The following is a 20,192-nucleotide window of genomic DNA, read 5'->3' on the forward strand; positions in this document are numbered from 1 at the left end:
ACGGCGGTTATCTGTGTCTGTTCGTGCTTGGTTTCACTTGAAAGCTATGTCTGATCGTGCATGTTGGGGATTTCCCTTGTGTGTCCTTTCCGCCGCCGCCTGCTATCTGCCGGTATCTCTCCCTGTGGAAGCTGAGCGGCGCGTGCGAGATGTTTTTAACGGAGGTCTAGGGACACTAACTGGTAGGCGGCGAGGTCACGTGGTTCGTCTCACCATTGCCTGTCGAGTTTTGATAGAATCTTCGCTCACATATTTGTGAAATCCGATGTGTTTTTTTCCCCCGCGAAGAGCGTGTGAGCAACTCGATCGCTGAAATGGTAGACGAATAATTGCAACAACGCCGACAGGTTGTTTTTTCTTTCTTCTAAGACTTTAATTGTGGCAAAACTTCAATGCACGAGAGGAGGTTTTAGACTGATATTGTCTTCATTGACGAGGACGTCCCCGGGCATCCTGTTTTTCAAAAGTCTAGCCATCATGCAGACGACAGAACCTACAATAAGGGTGTGTGAGTTGTATGTGACATCTATAACTAGGGTGTTCCACCTCTTTAATTGCTGATGGCATCCGAGTCGACAAAAATTTACACTTTACCCTCAGCTGTAGGTTCGGTTGGAATCTCGGCAAGCAGGAAATCGCGACAACTAACCAGTCCAGAAAAATAAGAACTTAAAAAAAAAAAATTAAAAGAAAAGAAAAAAGCCGTCCAAAGATAAGGTAAGGACAGGTAAAGGCAATTTCTTTAGTGCTTCCCTACGCGGGAATGTGACCTAACCAGGCGTTAAAAGGTCATTGATATGGCAGTTGGGGGTTTATTCTACAAAATAATAAGATACATCACTCAAAATACACCCATTTCTTAAAAAAAAAAAAGAGTAAATCTTGGCATGAACACATGCCAGCAAACTAGACTGCCACAGCTGTTAATAAAAGCACTGCCACGTGTCTGCCTTTTGCTGACAGCCACACACTTTTCGACTCCCGCTTTCACCGAAATCGGGGTGGGGTTTTGTTTTTTTTGTTTTTTTTTTTCTTCTTCTTCTTTAGCAGGTGCTAGGGGTACTCATTTCACACACACTAAATTGAATTATATTCTTCGGCCCAGCTACGGCACAGCTTGCGAGGATTGGGGGCACGGGGTCGACGAGTTGCCAGGATCTGTAGACACGCAGTAGTTCTCACCGACAGTATGAAAGGACCGGCCTGGCAGCTGCAGCATTTCAACACCTGTGGCACAGATTGTATATCTAGAAAACCGTACTTATTTATTCGTGACACTTGACTTTCTTGAACTTTATGAACAGCTGCAGGCAATTAGAATTGGTCGAGGAGGAATAAGGGTACTTCCATATGTTACGTCACAATCACGTCCTTTCTACGTGATGGGAACGAGACTGCAGTACAGTACGGTTCGTTCCTGTGGTCTTGTTCGTTCAGAATCTGATGTCCCCTCCAACCGAAAGGTCGTTTGTTCAGCTTACGGTAGCACTATAGACAGTCCTTGAGTTTACCAGCTTTGCCGTATGCGGCCATCTGTACTTACGACAGCTCGACCATTGTTATTTTTGAGTTGCGATGGTTACTCCCGAGGTGTAACGATCATCAGCCCGCCTGCTTCTCCACAGCATCATGTTAGTACTGCTGTTAGCTCTGGCTGCTGTTAGGTCTTTATTCTAAAATCGATTCCTTTCACAGTGGAGCAGACACCTCTACTTTGATATTACTGTTGTTATGCAACATACGACTAAACTTTAACCCTCACCTTTGTATCCTTTCTGTTGTCAAGAGCTTTACCACTGCGCTGCCGCGGTCCCCGTCCGTGCCTGGTGTTGGCGATAGTTGCTAACACTCATAAGGCGATGGTCAATATTTTGATCATAATTACCTCACGTCTGCCGCATTTCACTGGCAATGTTTGCCCTCGAAATTAAGCGGTGAGTGGAAGCCTGGAGAACGTCCGGCCTTGCTGCACAAGGAACAAATCTTGCAGTCGCCGGCACTGGCACGGAGGGACAGGCAGCCCCGGCTTGAGGCTCGCTGCGGACCACCAGTGCCGGGGGAGACGCTATACACCGAGCACGTTCCTGGACAAATCCTCTTTTTAACTTCAAATTTAAAAAAATTCTCTTTTTTTTTTTTACTTTATTCTCTCGCTCTTTCTCTCTTTAGTGTGCATGAGAGAAGCATACTAACAGACCAAACAAAAAAAGATCAGATGAGCTAGAGCTGAAGCCCTACTGTGGAGATGATTTGTCAGTACCAATACATCCAGCTCACACCCACCCCATCTCCAGCAAACTATGAGAGAACGAGGAAAAACGAGGGAAGTGTAAACACTCATTGTTGAGATATCAGCTTATGGAGAAGTCGCGCGCGTAACGACATTGGTGATGACGTCATGGATGACTTTGGTAGCAGTTACCTGTTGTTGGTGACGGTTGGTAGTGGTGGTTTATTTTATTAGTTTATTAGTCCGCATAAGATTTATCTCTGTAGTAATTTATCCAGCACTTGGAGTGCTTTTAGCCTCCATTTGAGGTTGGTGGGAGGAGTCGGTCAAGAATCTTGATCACATTCCCGCTTGTTCTGTTGACGTAGTCGTTGAAGACGGAAACATAGACACTTAGATAATTGGGCAGAAAATGTGGAAAAGTTGCGAGAAGCGAGTACGTAGACCTTAAGTGCTGTGTGTACCCCGGATGACGGTACAGACACTGTTGTTGGGGAAGGAGGGCAGGGGTTAGTGGTGGGTGTGGAATCTCGTTGCGTAAGGGGGAGGAGAAGGGGGAATTGACGGTGTAAGTAGCATGCACGTGATACTAACGACCAGACAGCTTCTCCAGGCCACCATGCACGAGAGAGCCATTGAGAAATTCTCGGTGGCTGCCTCCCCTCTAATCACTAGTGCGGGCCAGAAGAGGGCGCTTTCACGCCAGAAACCGCCGGCGGTAATCGGAGACCGCGCAATTGTTGTGGCGAAATCTCTCGTTAGACAACGTTAACTGCTAGATAGTCGGGAAGGCCACATTCGTTTTCCACCTCAAGTAAAAAAAAATGAAAATAAAAATACAGCTATTTCACTGCCCCCCAAAATAACACGTAAAGTGCCCTGCCAGTCTCTCTTTCTCCCGCCTTGGGCCTTTCCGTGTTGAAGACACCAATTCTCGTCCGAACACCGGTTCACTCTTTCCATTTCGTCCCCCTCCTTAGTTCGACAACCCCCCACCATCCGTCGACACTGCTTTTTTTGTGTTGATTGCGCAGGCGGATGCGCAGACACTCCGAGGCCAAGATCAAAAACAGAATTGTTAGTTTCTAATTTTAAAATTGTTAGACAAACTCACACACACACACACTTATGTACGTGGTTTCAGACTTCTTCGTAAGCGAGCTCGGACAGACGCACACACTGATTACACTGTTTGTTATTCCCTTGCAACGGAATTTACTTTATTAGTCAATTGTGTTTGGTGAAAAGGTGCATTTGCGTGGATTTATTTTAAAAAAATTTATCGCTGCTGAGTTAGTGACGACTGGCTTGGAAAAGAGTGCGTGTAGGCAGCCGATGTATGAAAGGGAAGGATGGATCGGTGTGAGGCGCGAAGGTTTCCGCTTGGTGAGCTCCGCCATCTTCACAACACGAGCTGACAATGGCCTCGGTAACTCTCCAGCCGCTGAACGATACCAGGACCAAAACAACAACAAGACGCTCTTTTGTTCCAGAAAATTACAAACGGCTGCAGCTTGCGATGCCCAGAACTGGCAGATGGTGACAAGCTGAACAAATAAATTGCAGGGTCCAGCCGTGTGGCTAGGCTGCTCAAGCATGCATCGGGTAGAACATCTGGAGAAAGGTGTTCACTCACTTGCCAGGAACGAATGGCTATGCTTCTTGTTCGTCAATGTTTTCGATTTTCGTCCTGATAATGTTTGCAAAAATACATTTCTCGGTCGTGAGACCTTTGCTTCGTCGAACCTGCAGCTATCGGCATCACTCTCACACCCTCTCCTCCCCAGCGGGTGCTGGAAGGGGGTAGGTAGTCGGGGTGGTAGAGAATGTCTGGCACCGGCTGGCAGGTGAGGATGTGTGATTGAGGAGGACAGCATTAACAGACGACACGCGAACAAATCTTCAGATTATGACCAAACGCTCCTGCGCACCTAGGTGTAAGAGGCGACAACCTTTTCGTCTTCTAACCGAATTTCCAATGAAGTTCGACATGTGCCAGACGGTCGCAGGTGGTCGTGCAGGTCGCCAGCCGCCTGGAATTCCTGGCGGAAGCCTCGGGACGTGTTGAAAGTGCCGGAGCGTCACCGCCGTGCTCTCAACGGGCCGCATTTAAAAGCCGTTACATTGCCTTGTTTGTGACACCAACGTCTCTAACTGTCAGCCAGAAAATTTCTCTCACCCTGCGCAATTCGTTTTCGTTTTAGTTCCCTCCCACCCACCCCCAACTCCCGAGCAAAGGCGCTTGAAATCCGCGGAAGGGGCATATTATGGAAAGAATCCACTGGGAACCTGCAGTAGATATCCGGAATGGATAGCCTTCCCTGGGTCTTGCCCGCGTGACATTTTGAGTAAAAAAGATGATGATAATCTACGGTAGTCTGCAACCCTCCCCATCCCTTCTCCCATGTCTACCTTGTGAAGGACTCTGATCTTCATTTTCCTGACATCACCTAACCGCCCAAGTCAATGATTTCCATAAGGAAGTATTATATCCAAACGTTGTCTGATGTTTGGCTCGGCCATTCCTCTTTTCTCTCCTTCCAGCCTCTTTCTATCCCCAATCCCTTATCTTGCTGGTTTTCTGCGCCTTCTTCTGTTTGTTTTTTTCCCCTCCTTCCGTTCCTGTGCACCCCGTCATGAAAACATCTTCTGCCTCGGCACCAGATTACGATCATGTGGGATGGGAAACCAGAGACACTGCACCTGCAGCTGCTGTGCTTCCAGGCAGGGTTAGTGCAGAAGGTGGCATTGCCTGGCTGCTGTGATAGGATAATAATGACTGTTGTCTGCCTACATGTGATTGGCTGTGGTAGGATAATAATGGCCGTTGTGTGCGTACACTTGATTGGCTGAATTTAGCCTTGGCGCTACTTAGGGTGAAAAGCTGTTTGCAGTGTCTGCAGTTCTTCCCTCTCTCTCTCTTTCCACACCCACCCAACCCCTTTCTCCGTGTTTTTTCGCTTAAAATGTGTATCTCCACTGGCTTTTAAATACTTCAGGTGGAATATATGTTGTTACGTGGAGCGTGCGTCCACACGGTCGTCAAATTGGCAGATGTTTGCCTAACTAAAAGTGCGAGCTCTGTGATGTAGTGCAAACGAGTTTTATCTTTTTATTCTGCATTCTCGAAAAAAAAACAACTCATATTGCAAATTGGCTCACACACACACATGCACGCACGCATGCCCAAGGGAGAGAAAGAGAGGGTGAGCAACACAGACGAACGATCGGTCAGGCAGCATTTGCTTGTCTCGTCACTGTGTGAATCCTCCCGAGCCTTTTATTTTTTTATTTATTTAATAGCGGACTCGGAGGACCTTCGGTGATTTCATGAAGAGAGCTGCGCTGTTAGTGAGACTTGAGTGTGCGCATCTGACTGTTACTGTTCCTGAAGTGGTGAACTAGAAAAGGGATACAGGAGAGGAGAGTATGCCACCACCACCACCACCACCACCACCACCACCACCACCACCAGTGTCGTGCTCCGAGGCTTTGTTGTGCCGTGTGCTGGGGAGTCCCAGGCAAACTTTATCCGCCCGAGCAAACTTGGACATTACCCTGCAGGTCCCCGCAGACCTTGGCGCAATAAACTCGTTCAATAGGTGGAAGAGCTAACAGCTTGCGCCACCTGCTGGCACTAGTCCGGCGCTGTGCGATCTTAGGACGGACAGGTGATATTTGTCCGCTGCAACTGCCTGCTTGGCAGCTCTGGTTCCCACTGTGCTGTGTGATTGTTATGTGCTATGTCTTCTTTAAAAATTGTGCACAAAGTTCACTTCATCGCCATGAGAGGAAAAAGACTCTCGTTGTTGTCGATGATTTCTTAATGAAAATACAGAGCACTCTCGCTCACTCTTAGGCCGACGCCTTATTAAAAAATAATAATAAATCAGATAATTCCACTCTCCTACACCAACATGCCCCATCCCGGCCTATTTTCAGAACAAGTTGCACCCGTGTGCCAATATTTAGTTTCATCTGACCCAGACATCAGCCACTGAGGATGTGGAGATGTAAAGCGAAAGGTGATAAGCGGCAATGTCGCGAGCTCTCCCCGCTCGTGCACACGAACAGTAGGAGGGTTTAGGTTGTGGTGGCATTCAACTTGTGAAAGAATTCTCACCTAAACTCTTCCTAGACTACTTTATTGTAAACTATTGGATTGTGGATGACTGCAAGAAGCATGTCACGTGATGTGCAGACTGCAGCAGCAGCAGATGTTGATGAGCGTGCATGCGTTCTAGAACTGAGCCCGGCCTGAATTCCCTGCACTGTCTCGCCTTTCTCTGTGTTTATAACCGCCCCTGGGTCCTTTCGGTTTACGATATGCGTGGACGGTTTCGTGTATGAACAGATGATGCGAACTGGCATCCAGCATGGCGTTAATATTTCTCGTCTCCCCTCGGAACGAGAGCCAGCGGTGCAAAGGGAAAGGTGGGGAAAGTGGGGGGAGGGGTTGTAGGCTGTTAGTCAAGGTCGTTGGCTTGCAGGGGGGAGTAATCAAGATGAAGGCACGAAGCACAGACATATTGCTTGTCTACATCCTCCTGCACGGGAGAGTAACCGAAACTTCAGGCTTTTTAAATGATCAGCGCCCCGTTCCCCTCTTCCCCATCTTTTGTCCATCTCAGACTCTGTGGTGTCACACAACACAATTCTTGTGCACGCGCGGCTTATCGTGTGTTGATATGAGGTTGGGGAGAGGGGTTAAAGTGGGAAAAGTGCCTACGCATTTTCCGCCCCTGCTATAGATGTGATTAGTGTCTATGTTGAATGTCCTCTTCACCCTGAGCTCACCATGTCGTCGACTGCTACTTCACACGAGACTGGACATAGTCTACACTCCATAGTAACACCCGTTTCAGCAGCGAGTTGTTTTCTCTTGTTCACGTATTGTGTCTAACAGTCAGGTGTCTCCTTACCCAAGCCCCCAGTTTCCCCTGAAGTGTGGAGTCTGATAGGGCAACAAATGCTGAAGTTCGTGCTATAAGATCAAACGTTTGTTGTCTTTAAGACACTGTGGACTAAGTGAGCTTTGGCTGATTCAGTTCAACAAATCTGAGAGCTGCTTGGATTTGCATTTCACAAGGAACAACGACTGTTCTGTTCGCGTTAAGAAACGCGGATTCTTCCCAACGCAGACACCCACAGGCCTTGGTCGAGGGCTGACTGTAGAAACTTGTTCAAACGCTGATAAAGCACACAGCCTGGCTTTGCTCCCATATTTGTAAACTGCACTGAGTAAATATAACGGGATATTAACGACGGTAATCCATGCATTGTGTGTGTGTATGTGTGTTCGTGAGCGCGCACGCGCCACCAGCAACCAAGTGTCGATCGCGGGATGAATAATGTTGCTTATAACTGAGCGAACCAAAGCTTGTACTGTAAAGACAGCGGCGACCCCAGGACTGACCACTGACGAGTGCATTCATAAGTCGAGAGCCGATGATATTTCCCGTCCTCGCTGTTAGCCCGCCGAGGACCAGCCTGTCCGATGACGGATGACGAATGGAGGGGAAGCAAGCCATGGGTGAAGGAGCTTTGGAAGGGGATTGGGGTTTGTTGAGATCAACTTCCCTCTTGCTGTCAAAACACGCGGATTATTGAAGGCTGGTGAGGAGGGAGATGGGATGTCGACGGAGGGGATGATGGAAATAAAAAGGGACAGAAGTTTGTCAGGTAACCCAGGATATTTCTTTGTCAAAAGGTTAGGAGAGCATCCAGATAACCAAAAGTGTAAAATGTATAGCTGTTATTAAGCCATGTGTGTTGATATGAAACCCGATGGTCACCTCTGATAAGACACCTTAAAAAGCATATCTAGCTAGAGAATATAAACTCACAAAACGCACATTTTTAAAGTGATGTCAGGTTTTCTCCCTATCCCCGGAAAAGAAATTGAATACGCATACTGATCAACGTTGGTTCGTGTAACATTTGGAAATAATGTTCATGTTCGACTTATATCAGAATAACTGCTTGTCGAGCACGGGTGGCACCGGCCGGCCATGCAGGCTGACGGCCAGAAATGGCGGATGGGTTACGTGTGTTTCCTGATAAACGTCGCCAGAATCTGTCCCCACTGACAGCGCCACCCTGGTAATTCTCTCGTCCCTGTGCTGGCGTGCGTGGAAAGGGGCATAACTTAGTGTTGTGGGTTCCGCGGGGAACACTCCAACTGTCAAATTAAATTTTTCCCACGTTCCTGTGAAACCTTGAAGAGAATGAGGTGGGTTGGGTTTTTTTTTTCCTGGATACCTCTCGGATCGTACAGGAGAGCACGAGCGGAGAAAGTGATTCGAAACTTAACGACCAATCTTCATCGCCCCTCCCCTCGGGGGACAAGGGCTAGGGCCAGCGGGAAGGTGGTGGATAAGGGAGAGTCGGAAGACGCATGTCTGGAGAATCTTCCCGAAGCGGAGGATGTCACAGATGATTTATGGCAATGAGTCAACTCTAGGCGCGGTTTGGCTTGAGGAGGTGCCGGTGACTTCGCTGCTTGGTCATCTGTTCAGACATATGGGGAAGGGGCAGATAATGACCGGAAGTTATACAGCCTCGACTTGTAATGGAGGGCAGCACGACGACCAAAGGACTGCGTGTGTGTGAGAGAGAGAGAATGGGAACTATACGGAAGGAGAGAGGGGAAGGACGGGTAGAGTTAATTTTCAATGTACGCGATACGTATTGCGTTTTCGTCTTCATAAACTAACATGCTTCGCACCAGTGCACACACATGTATTTATACGAATCCGTGCCATCATCTATTTAACTCAATTTGGACATTTGCTTAACGAGAATCTGTTGATTTCGAATTGTGAAGAGCTGCTGTTAACTAGTCATTCATATATGTATATCCTTGTGTTTCAGGACGCAATGGCGAGGTTCGATATAGTCTGATCGGGGATTCGAACCTTTACTTTATGATCGACATGGTGACCGGAACCATCCAAACAGCGGCGCCACTGGATCGCGAGGTACAAAGTTCCTTCAGCCTGGATGTCATGGCAACAGACCAGGCAGAAAACCCACAAGACAGATTGTCCACAGTGACTGTGGTAAGAAGCTTTTCTCTCGCGCTTACAGGCGATGGCGAAAACGACTTCTTGGGGAGATAATACATAATTTCACACTCGCACGCAATCGCATTGTTCACACCGCTGGACTGCACGCGCGAAGAGTAGGGTTTGTTAGACAAGGTGCAGCAACAAGAACAAAAAGTAGTTCCAGCTGGAATCTCAACAATAGCGCCGTATAGTGTGGTGATGAATATGACCCACAACATTACCTGATTGGTCCATAGTCGTGCTTTTCTGCTTTTACCATAACTCGAAATAGTCTCGCTGTCCTTACTTGTTAAAATGCTCATCGTAATAAGACTTAGTTATTGAAGTATATTGTGATAAAATGTCTCCTGTCTCTTAACTGTTACACTTGTCTTTTTACAATGTCGTCCATGTTGTTAAAGTGTTTGTTGGTCTGTTACAGTATCAGCTGTTACACAGTGATCAACACTTTCTTGTAAACAAAATGGGAGACTGAGTCAATGATCGCGGTTTATTTCTTTAAATTATAGGTGAATGTGGTGCTCAAAGACGTCAACGATTGGGCTCCAGAGTTTATCAGCGAAAATGTCACTTCCGTGAAGGAGGAGACGCCCCCTGGCACCGTGGTCTTCACCGTGTCGGCCACCGACCGGGACGCAGGTCTGAACAGCGAGGTGACCTACCGCTTGCTGACCTCAGGCTCGCCCTTCACCTTGAACGGCACCACGGGACAGCTGGTGGTCAGCGCCCCCTTGCGACGCGAGGCGGCGGCCAACTACTCGCTTCTGGTAATGGCCGCCGACCGCGGGGTCCCGCCCCTGTCCACCTCCCACACCCTGACCATAATCATCAAAGACGTGAACAACAACCCGCCAGCCTTCAGCCAGGCGGCCTACGAGACCTCGGTGGCGGAGAACATCACTGTAGGAGCCAGCCTCCTGCGTGTCGTGGCCACGGACCTCGACGAAGGCCTCAACGGCGTCGTGCGCTACTTCGTCACCGGCGGCGACGACAGCTTCGACTTCGTGCTGGACGGCGCCAGCGGCGTGCTGCGCGTGCAGAAGAACCTGGACTACGAGCGACTGAGCAACTACACCCTGAAAGTGGTGGCGGAGGACAGCGGTGTAGAGGAGACCCTCACCAGCACGGCCATCATCCGCATTCGTGTCACCGACGTCAACGACTTTCAGCCCGTCTTCGACGACTCGCCCTACGTCGCCTACGTGCAGGAGGAGGTGCTGGAGGTGCCGGTGGAGGTGGTCACCGTGCGCGCGCGCGACGAGGACTCGGACCGCAATGGCCTGGTATCGTACCAGCTGCGGGACACGGGTACTGGGGTTGGCAACATCTTCCGCATCCACCCGCAGACCGGCCTCATCACCGCACTCATCCCCCTCGACCGGGAGGCGGTGCCTGTCTACGTCCTCACAATCATCGCAGTGGATGGAGGTAAGAGAACCTCTGTGTGTTTGTGTGCGCGCATACTTGTATGTGTGTGGAGATGGGGGGTTGAGTTTGTGCTCGTGCGTGTTTGTATTCGCCCGTATGTGGCTGCATGCTTGTTTAAGCTTTTTTCAGTGTACAGTCCCAGTCTGTCTAAATACCCGTATGTTCAGAACAAACCTTCACTTATTTCTGCTAGTTTGTATAATTTTTTTTTTTATATATTATTTATGTTCTGTTATTTCTGTATCACATTATTTTTTCCTCTCAAGAAATTTCCTTTGCTTGACCGAATTTAACTTACACAGGGACCCAATGTTTACAAATCTTAAGGTGAACATGATGACATCAGGGGCAGGAAATGTTTACCAACGATGTGTGTGCGGCGCTGCGTGTAACACTTCTGCACGGGCGATCAGGGTTCACGCGCGTGTGCTGTATTTATTTGTTCTCCTGGGAACAGAATAGAGACGGTGGGATAGAGTTCCTTTCATCTTCAAGGCCCTAGGTCGGCGTGTACCGGTACAGCGAGGAAAAATATTGTCATCCTTGTGTTTATTTGACCAACAGCTTCGGTGCTACTTTAAAGTCAAGGCTGCGATAACAGACTGGTTGAACCGAAACTACAGAGCACCTGCCACTTTCGTATCAGTCTCTATAAAGTCGTTTGACAAATTATGGAGGTTATTCCTTTCCTCTGCAGCTCCGTCTTTAACATCTCTTGCTCCTTCATTTTCCCTCATTCACAATGCAAACACGCGCACACAAATGCTTCTCGCCATGATATGGCCTTTGCCATTGCTTTAAAGAAAAAAAATAAATAAAAAATAAATGCAGTTGTACGAATGCACGCTAACACCGAGAGGGCACGCGCACACGTGCACATAATGTTTATGTGACTCTGGTGAATCGAATGTGAAAGAATGTGGGGAGACACTGTATGCGACCCGGGTGGCTTCAGGATTTGGTGAGCTGCAGTCACGATATCGGAAAAAGATTGGGAAGTGTGGTTGGTGGTGGGTGGGCACAACATAGCCCTCCACTAACCTAAATCTTTTATCGCCAGAAATGAAATATAGATCCACAAAGCCGCCTGTCTGGCTGCCGAGAGTTTCCTTTCACCGTTAGGTGGCGGCATGTTGCGTACAGGGGAGGGCATCCACACAAACATGGCGTATGGAGTGGGGGGAGAGACTTGTCAAAGCGTCTGAAAGCAGCCGGGAAGGGGTGATAACTCCGAGACGCATCACGCTTCGGTTGGCACGCATCGTGCTGGCTCAAGAGACTGTGTGCAGTGACTAGAGCGGTGGCCGATGGGAGTTTGGGGGAAATTATCACGACGCGGAGAGTCACGTGACACGGAGGTGAAGGTATGTGGAGGGGGCTATGGCAGAATGCCTGACCATTAAGACTCCAGACATCTAAGAGAGACTAAAGAGGACCACAACAGAGTTAGTTTAAGGCTACAACAGTTGACACAGGTGCTGTTGATAAAGGCTTGCCACACGTTGACCCTTTTGTCTCCCGTCTTTTATTTATTTATTTTTTTTCAAATCGAAATTTTGGGCCTCTTAAACATAATTCTTTTGTCATTGTCACGCTTCATTGGAGAGACGAGAGGTTGGGCACGTGTCAGTGTTCCACTGCTGGCATCAGGCGACTCCGCGACAGGAGCAAGGCCGCGCGGTGCCGCCAGACCGTTAAAGGGTCATCCATTAACGGTTTAATCGCTTTGTATTCACCCACCGCAGCCAAAAGAATCGATGGCAAAATTAAACCCTGGAGGCTGGAAAGAATAAAGTATCTGGTATCTCGACATTTGATGAGGTCACTGGAGGTCGATAGTGGGTGCGATAAATTGCCACCGAGACCTGTCCTCAGATTTGTCAACCTGCATCGTCAGGCAAACGAAAGAAAACCCCATTCTTCCTTTGGCAGAGCACCTCATCGCACCAACAAATGAGAATGAAAGAAACTGACCACGGCACATTTCCACTTGCTAATATTTGCCTTTTATCACACGCGGCCTGCTGTTGTTGTCGTTACAGGAGAGAGAGAGGCGGGATTCATTTGTAACTTCAATCATATTTCCATTTGCTGTGCTTGGATAGTTTTCAATGTTTCTCTAACCGCCCTTCTCCTCTCCATCCTTTCGTGTGGGACCCTTCTAAAGGATCTGGGCTGTGAAAAGGGGCTAAACAGCAGCCTGCTGCGTGATAACCGACATTTAATTCAGCATCAACGACATCCCGCCCTACCCGCTGCGGAGAGATAAGTCTTGCTGGCCGTCGTGTGTAAGGGTGGAAACGACAAGGTCTGTACACGGGGTACATGTTCACTTGCTATTTCTCTACAAAGGGTACATGTTCACATTATCTCATTACACGGGGTACATTTTTGCGCCGTTACAATGAATTTTCAGTCACTGTCAGTCAGTTTCTTGTTTAGTGGGACGTTGTTATCAATTTTAGTTTGTTGTGTGTAAATAATTGTCCTCCTCTTTTCCTGTTGCCATAATTTAACCCACCTGTGGTCGTATCTGTGTCTGTCTGGATAGCCGGAGGGGGATTTTTTCCTGCTTCTTGCAGACTACAGGTGTTGAGATGGTAGAATACCGATCTCTACCACAGTTAGTCCGTGTCCAGAAGGTAGAAACACCAGTGGAGCACAGAGCCAACAACATAGCACCGTAGTCTCTCCGAGGGCAAATTTTGCAACACTCGATAAGATGATGTTCATTGTGATATCTCAGAGTCGTTGTTGTAGACTTTGTCGCACGTGTTCTGATATTAACCAGCCTGGAGGGACGACCAGCTGCACGGTGCTACCCCGACATATTTATCTGGCGGTCCAGAAATGGTCAGCTGGTGTGGCTAGTGTGAGGGCCTCTGCCTGAAGCTAAGGGTGGTGCCTTGTCTGAACCGTTGTCTGTCTGAACCGTTGTCGCTCTGACCTTTAGTCATGACGTGCGAAGGCCAAACATTGCCGCGGAGCTCGTGTGCGGACGTTTTGCCGACGGACGTTTCACCGCCGGACGTTTCGGAGGCGGACGTTTTGTCGACTGGACGTTTCGCCGCTGGACGTTTCGGAGTCGGACGTTTTGCCGACCGGCGTTTCGCCGCATTATGTCAGAGAGAGAGAGCTTACTTACTTCTCAAAGAATGAAGTAACTACTAGATTACACAATAATTCTTTATTTCAAACAAATTTTACACACAGACTTCACAGACAGTTCACTTTGATTGTCACAGATTATGCGCAACAGCTTTGAGAAAAAACATTGATACAATGGCGAGAGAAATGTGTGAGCTAACGGTTCACATGAGGAGGGATAGTGAGAGAGAGTTCACTGATACATTGATACAATGGCGAGAGAACTGTGTCAGCTAAGGGGCGTCACACACTTGACTTCCGCTAAAGGTCCCGCGTGAAATGCCAAAATGAAGTGTCCCGCGCCGAAACGTCCGGCGGTGAAACGTCTGGTCGGAAAAACGTCCGACTCCGAAACGTCCGGTGGCGAAACGTCCGATCGGCAAAACGTCCGGCTCCGAAACGTCCGTCGGCGAAACGTCCGTCGGCGAAAAGTCCGTGTACCGCGGAGCTTACCTTCGACACTCGATGGAAAGGTCATCGGTAGTCGACATCGGTGGTCAGCGAATAGATGTGCTGCGGTCTTCCCCTGGTGCTGGAAGAACATGGAAGAGCCGTCGTAGCAAGCTAGGTACTAATGGCGGAGGAGAAGTTCGGCGTCTGTTTCTACGGAGTGCAATAATGACCCAGGAAGACGAGAACATTCACTTTTACTTTCTGTTACTTTACTTACCGTCTACGTAGGCGAAAATATACATAGTGTGGTATCACTTTCATGAAATTTGTGAGTGAAATAAACGTGATTAAGAAATGGGCATTAAGAACAAAGGTGCAGAATAAAAAAGCAGAATATTTTGCCTATTATTTGGTGAATGCATTGCACAACATCGACACCCAGCCCCACCATCGCACATTCATACCCGCCACACAGATCATCGCCAAAGAACCTCATACAAATCACAGTTCAGTCCCGCATATAATCACAAGTCATCCTCACAATCCAGCGTTCGGAAATCGTAATGCCGAAACAACAAAGGACAGTCGCCTCCTATTAGTCCTGCATGCGGGCACACAAAGTAGGCGGCCTGGAGGGAGCTGGCATAACTCCGTCGATAAACAGGCATATCATCCCGTATAATTGTGATGTCTGTCGCTTACAGAGAATCAATAAACAGAAATATCATATCGTATAATTGTGATGGCTTGTGACAATGTCTGTCGCTCACAGAGAACAGGAAGGTCACTGTGTGCCATCATGATAATTTTCGAGCAAGTGGGCACAACTCGACTTCTAGCTGTTCTTGTCCTTTGACTGGGGAGTTACAGTAGTAAGAGATGGACGAGGACAGCTCGGTGTATTTTATCAGATTTGTAAAGAACTGGAAAAAATCTACGTCTGCACACGAAATGGTCATCTACAAAATGAAATTTTACAGCTACACACGAAATAAGCATCGGCATCTACAAATGAAATCGGAATCTGCACGTGACAAAAAAATGGTTTCGAAACGTCTGATCGTGAAAAGGGTTTCTTCATACACTAGCGACACCTACGACACGACGAGGGCTTGCTCCCTGTGGTCGCGGCAATGTCGCCGCACACACACACAGATGTTCGCTCCGCCGCGAGTCCGGCGTGGGCGCTAGCAGGTTAATGGTGTGCGCGGCATTATCCTCCGCCAGGGTTATCGCCCCGTGTCTGCACTCTCCGCGTGGCGCGGTCCGCCTGGGATCAGCATGGAGGGCGCTGCCTGGTGTCAGGGGAGAGAAGAGGCGAGAGTCAAGCTGGCTCCCCACACTCTCTATTGTGTGGCTTTGACATTTATCAAGGGCAGATAAGTCTCCGTCCCGGGGGCAGGAAAAACAATGGCGTCGGGAGCCTTGAAAGACGGCGCTGCGGTGCGCTTGGAAACGGTGCGGGAGGAGCGGAGGGTGGGGAGGCGGGTTGGTATGGTAGTCAGGAAGATGGATTGTAAGTGGGAGAAGGTAAGGGGTTTAGGCCCAATGATCACTGTAGGAGTAGATGGCTTAAAGGTTTTGTCTTCCTCTGCTATTGTATCACAGGGGTGGAGGGAAATAACAAAAGCAGCTGCTTACATCCTGGTCCACGGAGTGCGAAGAGCGTTGGGGTGTCAGTTGAGACTTTCCGCTGTGCTTGCCTGTCTGTCTTGGCTGCCATCCGCCTTCCCCGGGGCAATATAACGACCCCGGACTGTCGGGAGAGATCAGGCCCGACGGTCGACAAGTAGAGTTGACGCAGAAATGGAAGATAAACTTAGAGAGCTGTGGGTTTGAAGTCCTACAAATCGAGGTACTTCTACAGTTATAAAGCAAGGTCTTAATACACTTCAGCAGAAAGGTTCCAGTGGGCGTCTTCATGTCGCACAAAAGCCTTCCTTCCGCCTGACCTCACTCCCACCTCAGTTCATGTCGAGTGGCTGCAACTTTGCTGGTCTATTCCAGAACAAAACCCTTCTCTTTTGTTATCTTGTTTGCATTGTTTCTCTCCAGGTTGTCTTTACAAAAGAAAGAATCCGAAATTAATTTGCGGTCACTATTTTGTCTGTGGGCACATGCGAACTGGAAGTCATCTCCTCCCCACAACAGCCCAATCCTTTGACAGGATGGATTTCGTAGTTTTGGAGCCTCAGTTTTAGCTTAAGTTATTCCGATCATTCAAAGACCATCCGTTGATCGAATTGCTCCCGTTTGCGCCAATTAGAGTTCCCAGGACTGCAGCGGTTTTTCTATCGAGTGACAACGACTGAAGAACAAGAGAATGTTGGGATGTTGCTCATTATTTTGCGTATGGCAACGGGTGGCGACATCTGCTGAAACCTTGTTATCTTTTGTGCGCTTTGTCCCATCTGCAGATGCTGAGCCAAAAAAAAAAAAAAAACCAACCTCGAAACAAGCCAATTGAGCGGTTGTTTTCTCCGGAATTCCAAGTGATGAGAAAGAAAATGGACCTGTTGATAATAAACAAAACGGAGCAATATTTATACAGCGACTCCGAGGCCCCGTGCGGGGCTGGTGGCATTTGGCGATGGAACATCGTGGCGAGTGAAGTCTGTCGCTGGAGCACAGGCTGGTATTTTCCTGCACCCGCCGCTGAAACCCAAGCTGCAGCCCCGTGTTCCGTGGGCGCCTCGCGAGCTGATGTCTTTCGCAGGACGCTAAGCTGTCTTCCTGACGCCGGCCCCACGTGGTGCGACTCGAGCCCATTGAAAGCAGCGGTCAAGAACTAGCCTGGCCATATGCAAGGGGGAAAAAACAACAACAGCAATCAATATAACATCCTTTTCCTTCCTCATCTACATCTGATGCTCACACAAGAGACTGCGAATGGATAAGAAAAGGAAACCAATCTGCTCCCGCAGTGATTTTCATTCAGTTTCGGCCATTTGTCGGTTGAACTTTTCTTCCACCATATACTTTTTTTTTCATGGAGTTTTGTCGGACCGTGTGAAGGCTACTTAACCGCGTTTATTTCTTGGTAAACTCGCCCTGCGCTGCTTTTCTCGGTGATCCTGACATTTTGTCCACTCTCTCTTCAAACATATTTTTTGGAAAGTCCACAACTCGTGCCACGTTAATTAATTGAGGAAGAAATGTGGTTAGAGGAACTGCCCCTGTGGTTGGTGAGAGGGTGGCGAAACGAGATTCATGCGAGTTTTTTTTACATCACTCATGTAGAAATTACTTACAGCATTCAAGCGTCCGTCATGGACAAAATTTTGACATTTATAATTTTCACCGATGCCACATTTCCGTCAATTTGCGGAAAAGCGTGAAAATGGAAAAAAAAAATCTTTGACGCCATCTCAGAGAGGTTTTCCGGCGAGCGACATGCCGCGCTGTGCGGTGACCGAAGCTAACCGAATTTTGTCCGAATTTTGCAGAGTTGTTGCCCCCCAAAGCCCCCCCCCCCCCCCATACCCCGTCAAAAGATTTCGCCTCAACATCCCCGGCATTTCAGTGGCTGTGAGAAGTTTCCTTCCAGGAGTGACATGGTTGCATTTTTGCTACATTACTAGGGGTGAAAAACGTGATCAAAATAAGGCGGTGCTTGAATTCTTTCTTTCGGTTGTAACGTGCTGTCAACAGGAGTGCGTGGAGTAGAGGGAGGATATGACGATTCTGACAATGAATATCACAAATGCAATAATAAGATTTTCATGCTGTGCATAGCGATGCAGCTGACATGTTGAGAGAGAGAGAGAGAAAAAAACAAACAAAAACAAAGCGCGAGACGCTGTGGGCAAGATGGGACACTGGGTATTGGTAAGCATGTAAATGTTGTATATGAGGTTACCTTCAGAATGAGGTCGTGGACATTGATATCATGATGAGCTGACCTCACTGCATGCATACCACAACATCGCAGTGTGCTGTCAGGGGGGACACACACAGTCCTAAGACCTCAGAGAGGCCCCCCCCCAAAAAAAAAAAAAAAACAGCTGCGCGGCCGGAATCAACCGAGAGCAGAGCAAATCCACCTGCAGCCAAAAACCGGAGGAGATAACCAAAGGCCTGGACCGTTTACTGTCGACGAACCATACTTTTATGCTCTCTGTCACTTAGATCGGTTTTGTGTGTGTTTTTTATTTTTGTTTTGTTTTGTTGGCAGCCGTTTTCGTGCAAGTCGCACTCACAACGCACATTAAATGTTTAGCAGCAAGAAAAACACAATATTCGTTAGGGGAGTCACTGAGTAGAAATTTGTCGCAGCCTGTCCGCTAGAATGGCTTTTATTGACAGCTGTGCAGGCAGGGCGCGCGGGCTACAGGGAGAAGGGACAAAAAAAAGTTGTGGAGATGGAGGAGGAAAGAGATGCACACGCGCCTGGTGAGAAAAGAAGGTAGAGACGGAGGAAGGAAGTGCCGGGCGTACACAGTGCGGTTTGTTGATGCTGTAATACATCTGTTTCCCACCCACACACAAGGTCTGCAGCGTGAGACTCCGGCACTGCGGCCGAGAGATTGCGAGAGAAGAGAAGGGGGGTAGTGGTTGTGGAGGGCGAACTGCTGGCTGTTGGCCCTGGCAGCCCCTGCCTCCTCGGGGCCGGCCTCCGCAGTTTCATTGGCGTCATTAACACTTCACTTTTCTCCAATTTGTTTCCAGAATGGATTCTTTGCGCGCGGGAACTGGTTAATCAAACGCACAGCTTCGCTTGCGGGATCCCAGGCGCGGTGCAGGAGTCTCCCCCTCTCTCTCTCTTGTCAGCTTGGCCTACCCCGTCTCTCCCTGGCATTTATTTCCTGTCACTTAATAAAACAAACTACAGATTTCGGCACAAAATCGTGCCAGACATGCATGTTTCAGGTGAGAGCCTTTCACATTTTAGTCCGACCGACAGGGCAAGACCGGAATATTTGGTGGACAGAACCCACATTGTCTTTTGCTCTCTCCCTCGATCCCTGTCGGGGGTCTCCTTCCTCCCAGTTTATTTTGCCGAGGGGAGGGATCTTTGTAACCACCATGATCGTTGGTATTGAGGTTCACTTTGTGTAGACAGGTGACAGTGTGCACCAAGGAAGGACTGAAAGCGTTGGGTTCAACTGACCCTTAGTCGGGACACATTGTAGGTAGTGTTTAGGGCGAGGATTTCACTTTTGCGCCATGTGGAAGAAAGCAAAGTTTAACTCCTCGCTATTCACACCACCTCCGTACCTCCCTATTAATAAAAATAAATATTTAGTTGCACTTACGAAAGTCGTATAAACTGATCTTGAACATGTTTTCCCGCAGGTTTTTTTTTTTAAAGCAAAATGAAAAAAGAGCCCAAGTAAAGAAAGTGTGAAAAACGTACTCCAGCCCCATATAAAGAGGGGGTGTTAGAGGAGTTAAAGGGGAAAGAGGACCAAGAGATGAGGGAAGAGGATCTGACATCACAGCTGTGAAATCATTTATTCAACGCCCGAGCGGCGGTGAGTTAAAAAGCGTCTTGATAATCTGATCTGATAGGCCACATCACGATGTGCAGGCCGCCGTCTGGCCCTCTAAACTGTGCAGGGGAGGGGGAGAGAACAGGTTTTATCAGTTCACAAAACAGCAGCAGCAGCAGCAGCAAGGTCTCGCCGTGCCGTCTGCCACACTATCCAGCATCCGCCACCACCACCACCACCACCACCCTCTTGCTAATCGCGCAGCTCGCGGAGTCTTCAAGACTCGTTAGAATATAGCCAGCCAGGGAACGGCTTGTGCCACGTTTTATGCAAAGGGGGGAAAAAATAGTTATTTATATTGGTGCGGACGGATATTCCATTTGTGTGAAACCTTCATGGTTTTGTTTTTTTATTTTTCCTCTTCTTTTTTCCTCCTTTTCTTTTCTCCCAAATCGCGGCATCTCTCCTTCTCCACCCAGTAACCAGTCTGTT

The 20,192-nt window shown here is 48.4% G+C and overlaps 1 protein-coding gene across 1 annotated transcript in view; it reads left to right on the top strand.

Moving 5' to 3' along the window:
- The window catches only part of LOC112559617 (protocadherin Fat 4-like), a 79,723-nt gene that overhangs the window by 44,371 nt on the left and 15,160 nt on the right, over positions 1-20,192 (top strand). The window contains 2 exon segments of the mRNA XM_025230953.1: positions 9,104-9,291; positions 9,810-10,728. Of these exon segments, the coding sequence (XP_025086738.1) occupies positions 9,104-9,291; positions 9,810-10,728 (1,107 nt within the window).

This window comes from Pomacea canaliculata, linkage group LG3 (assembly GCF_003073045.1).
Source record: "Pomacea canaliculata isolate SZHN2017 linkage group LG3, ASM307304v1, whole genome shotgun sequence".
NCBI classification, from domain to species: Eukaryota; Metazoa; Mollusca; class Gastropoda; order Architaenioglossa; family Ampullariidae; genus Pomacea; species Pomacea canaliculata.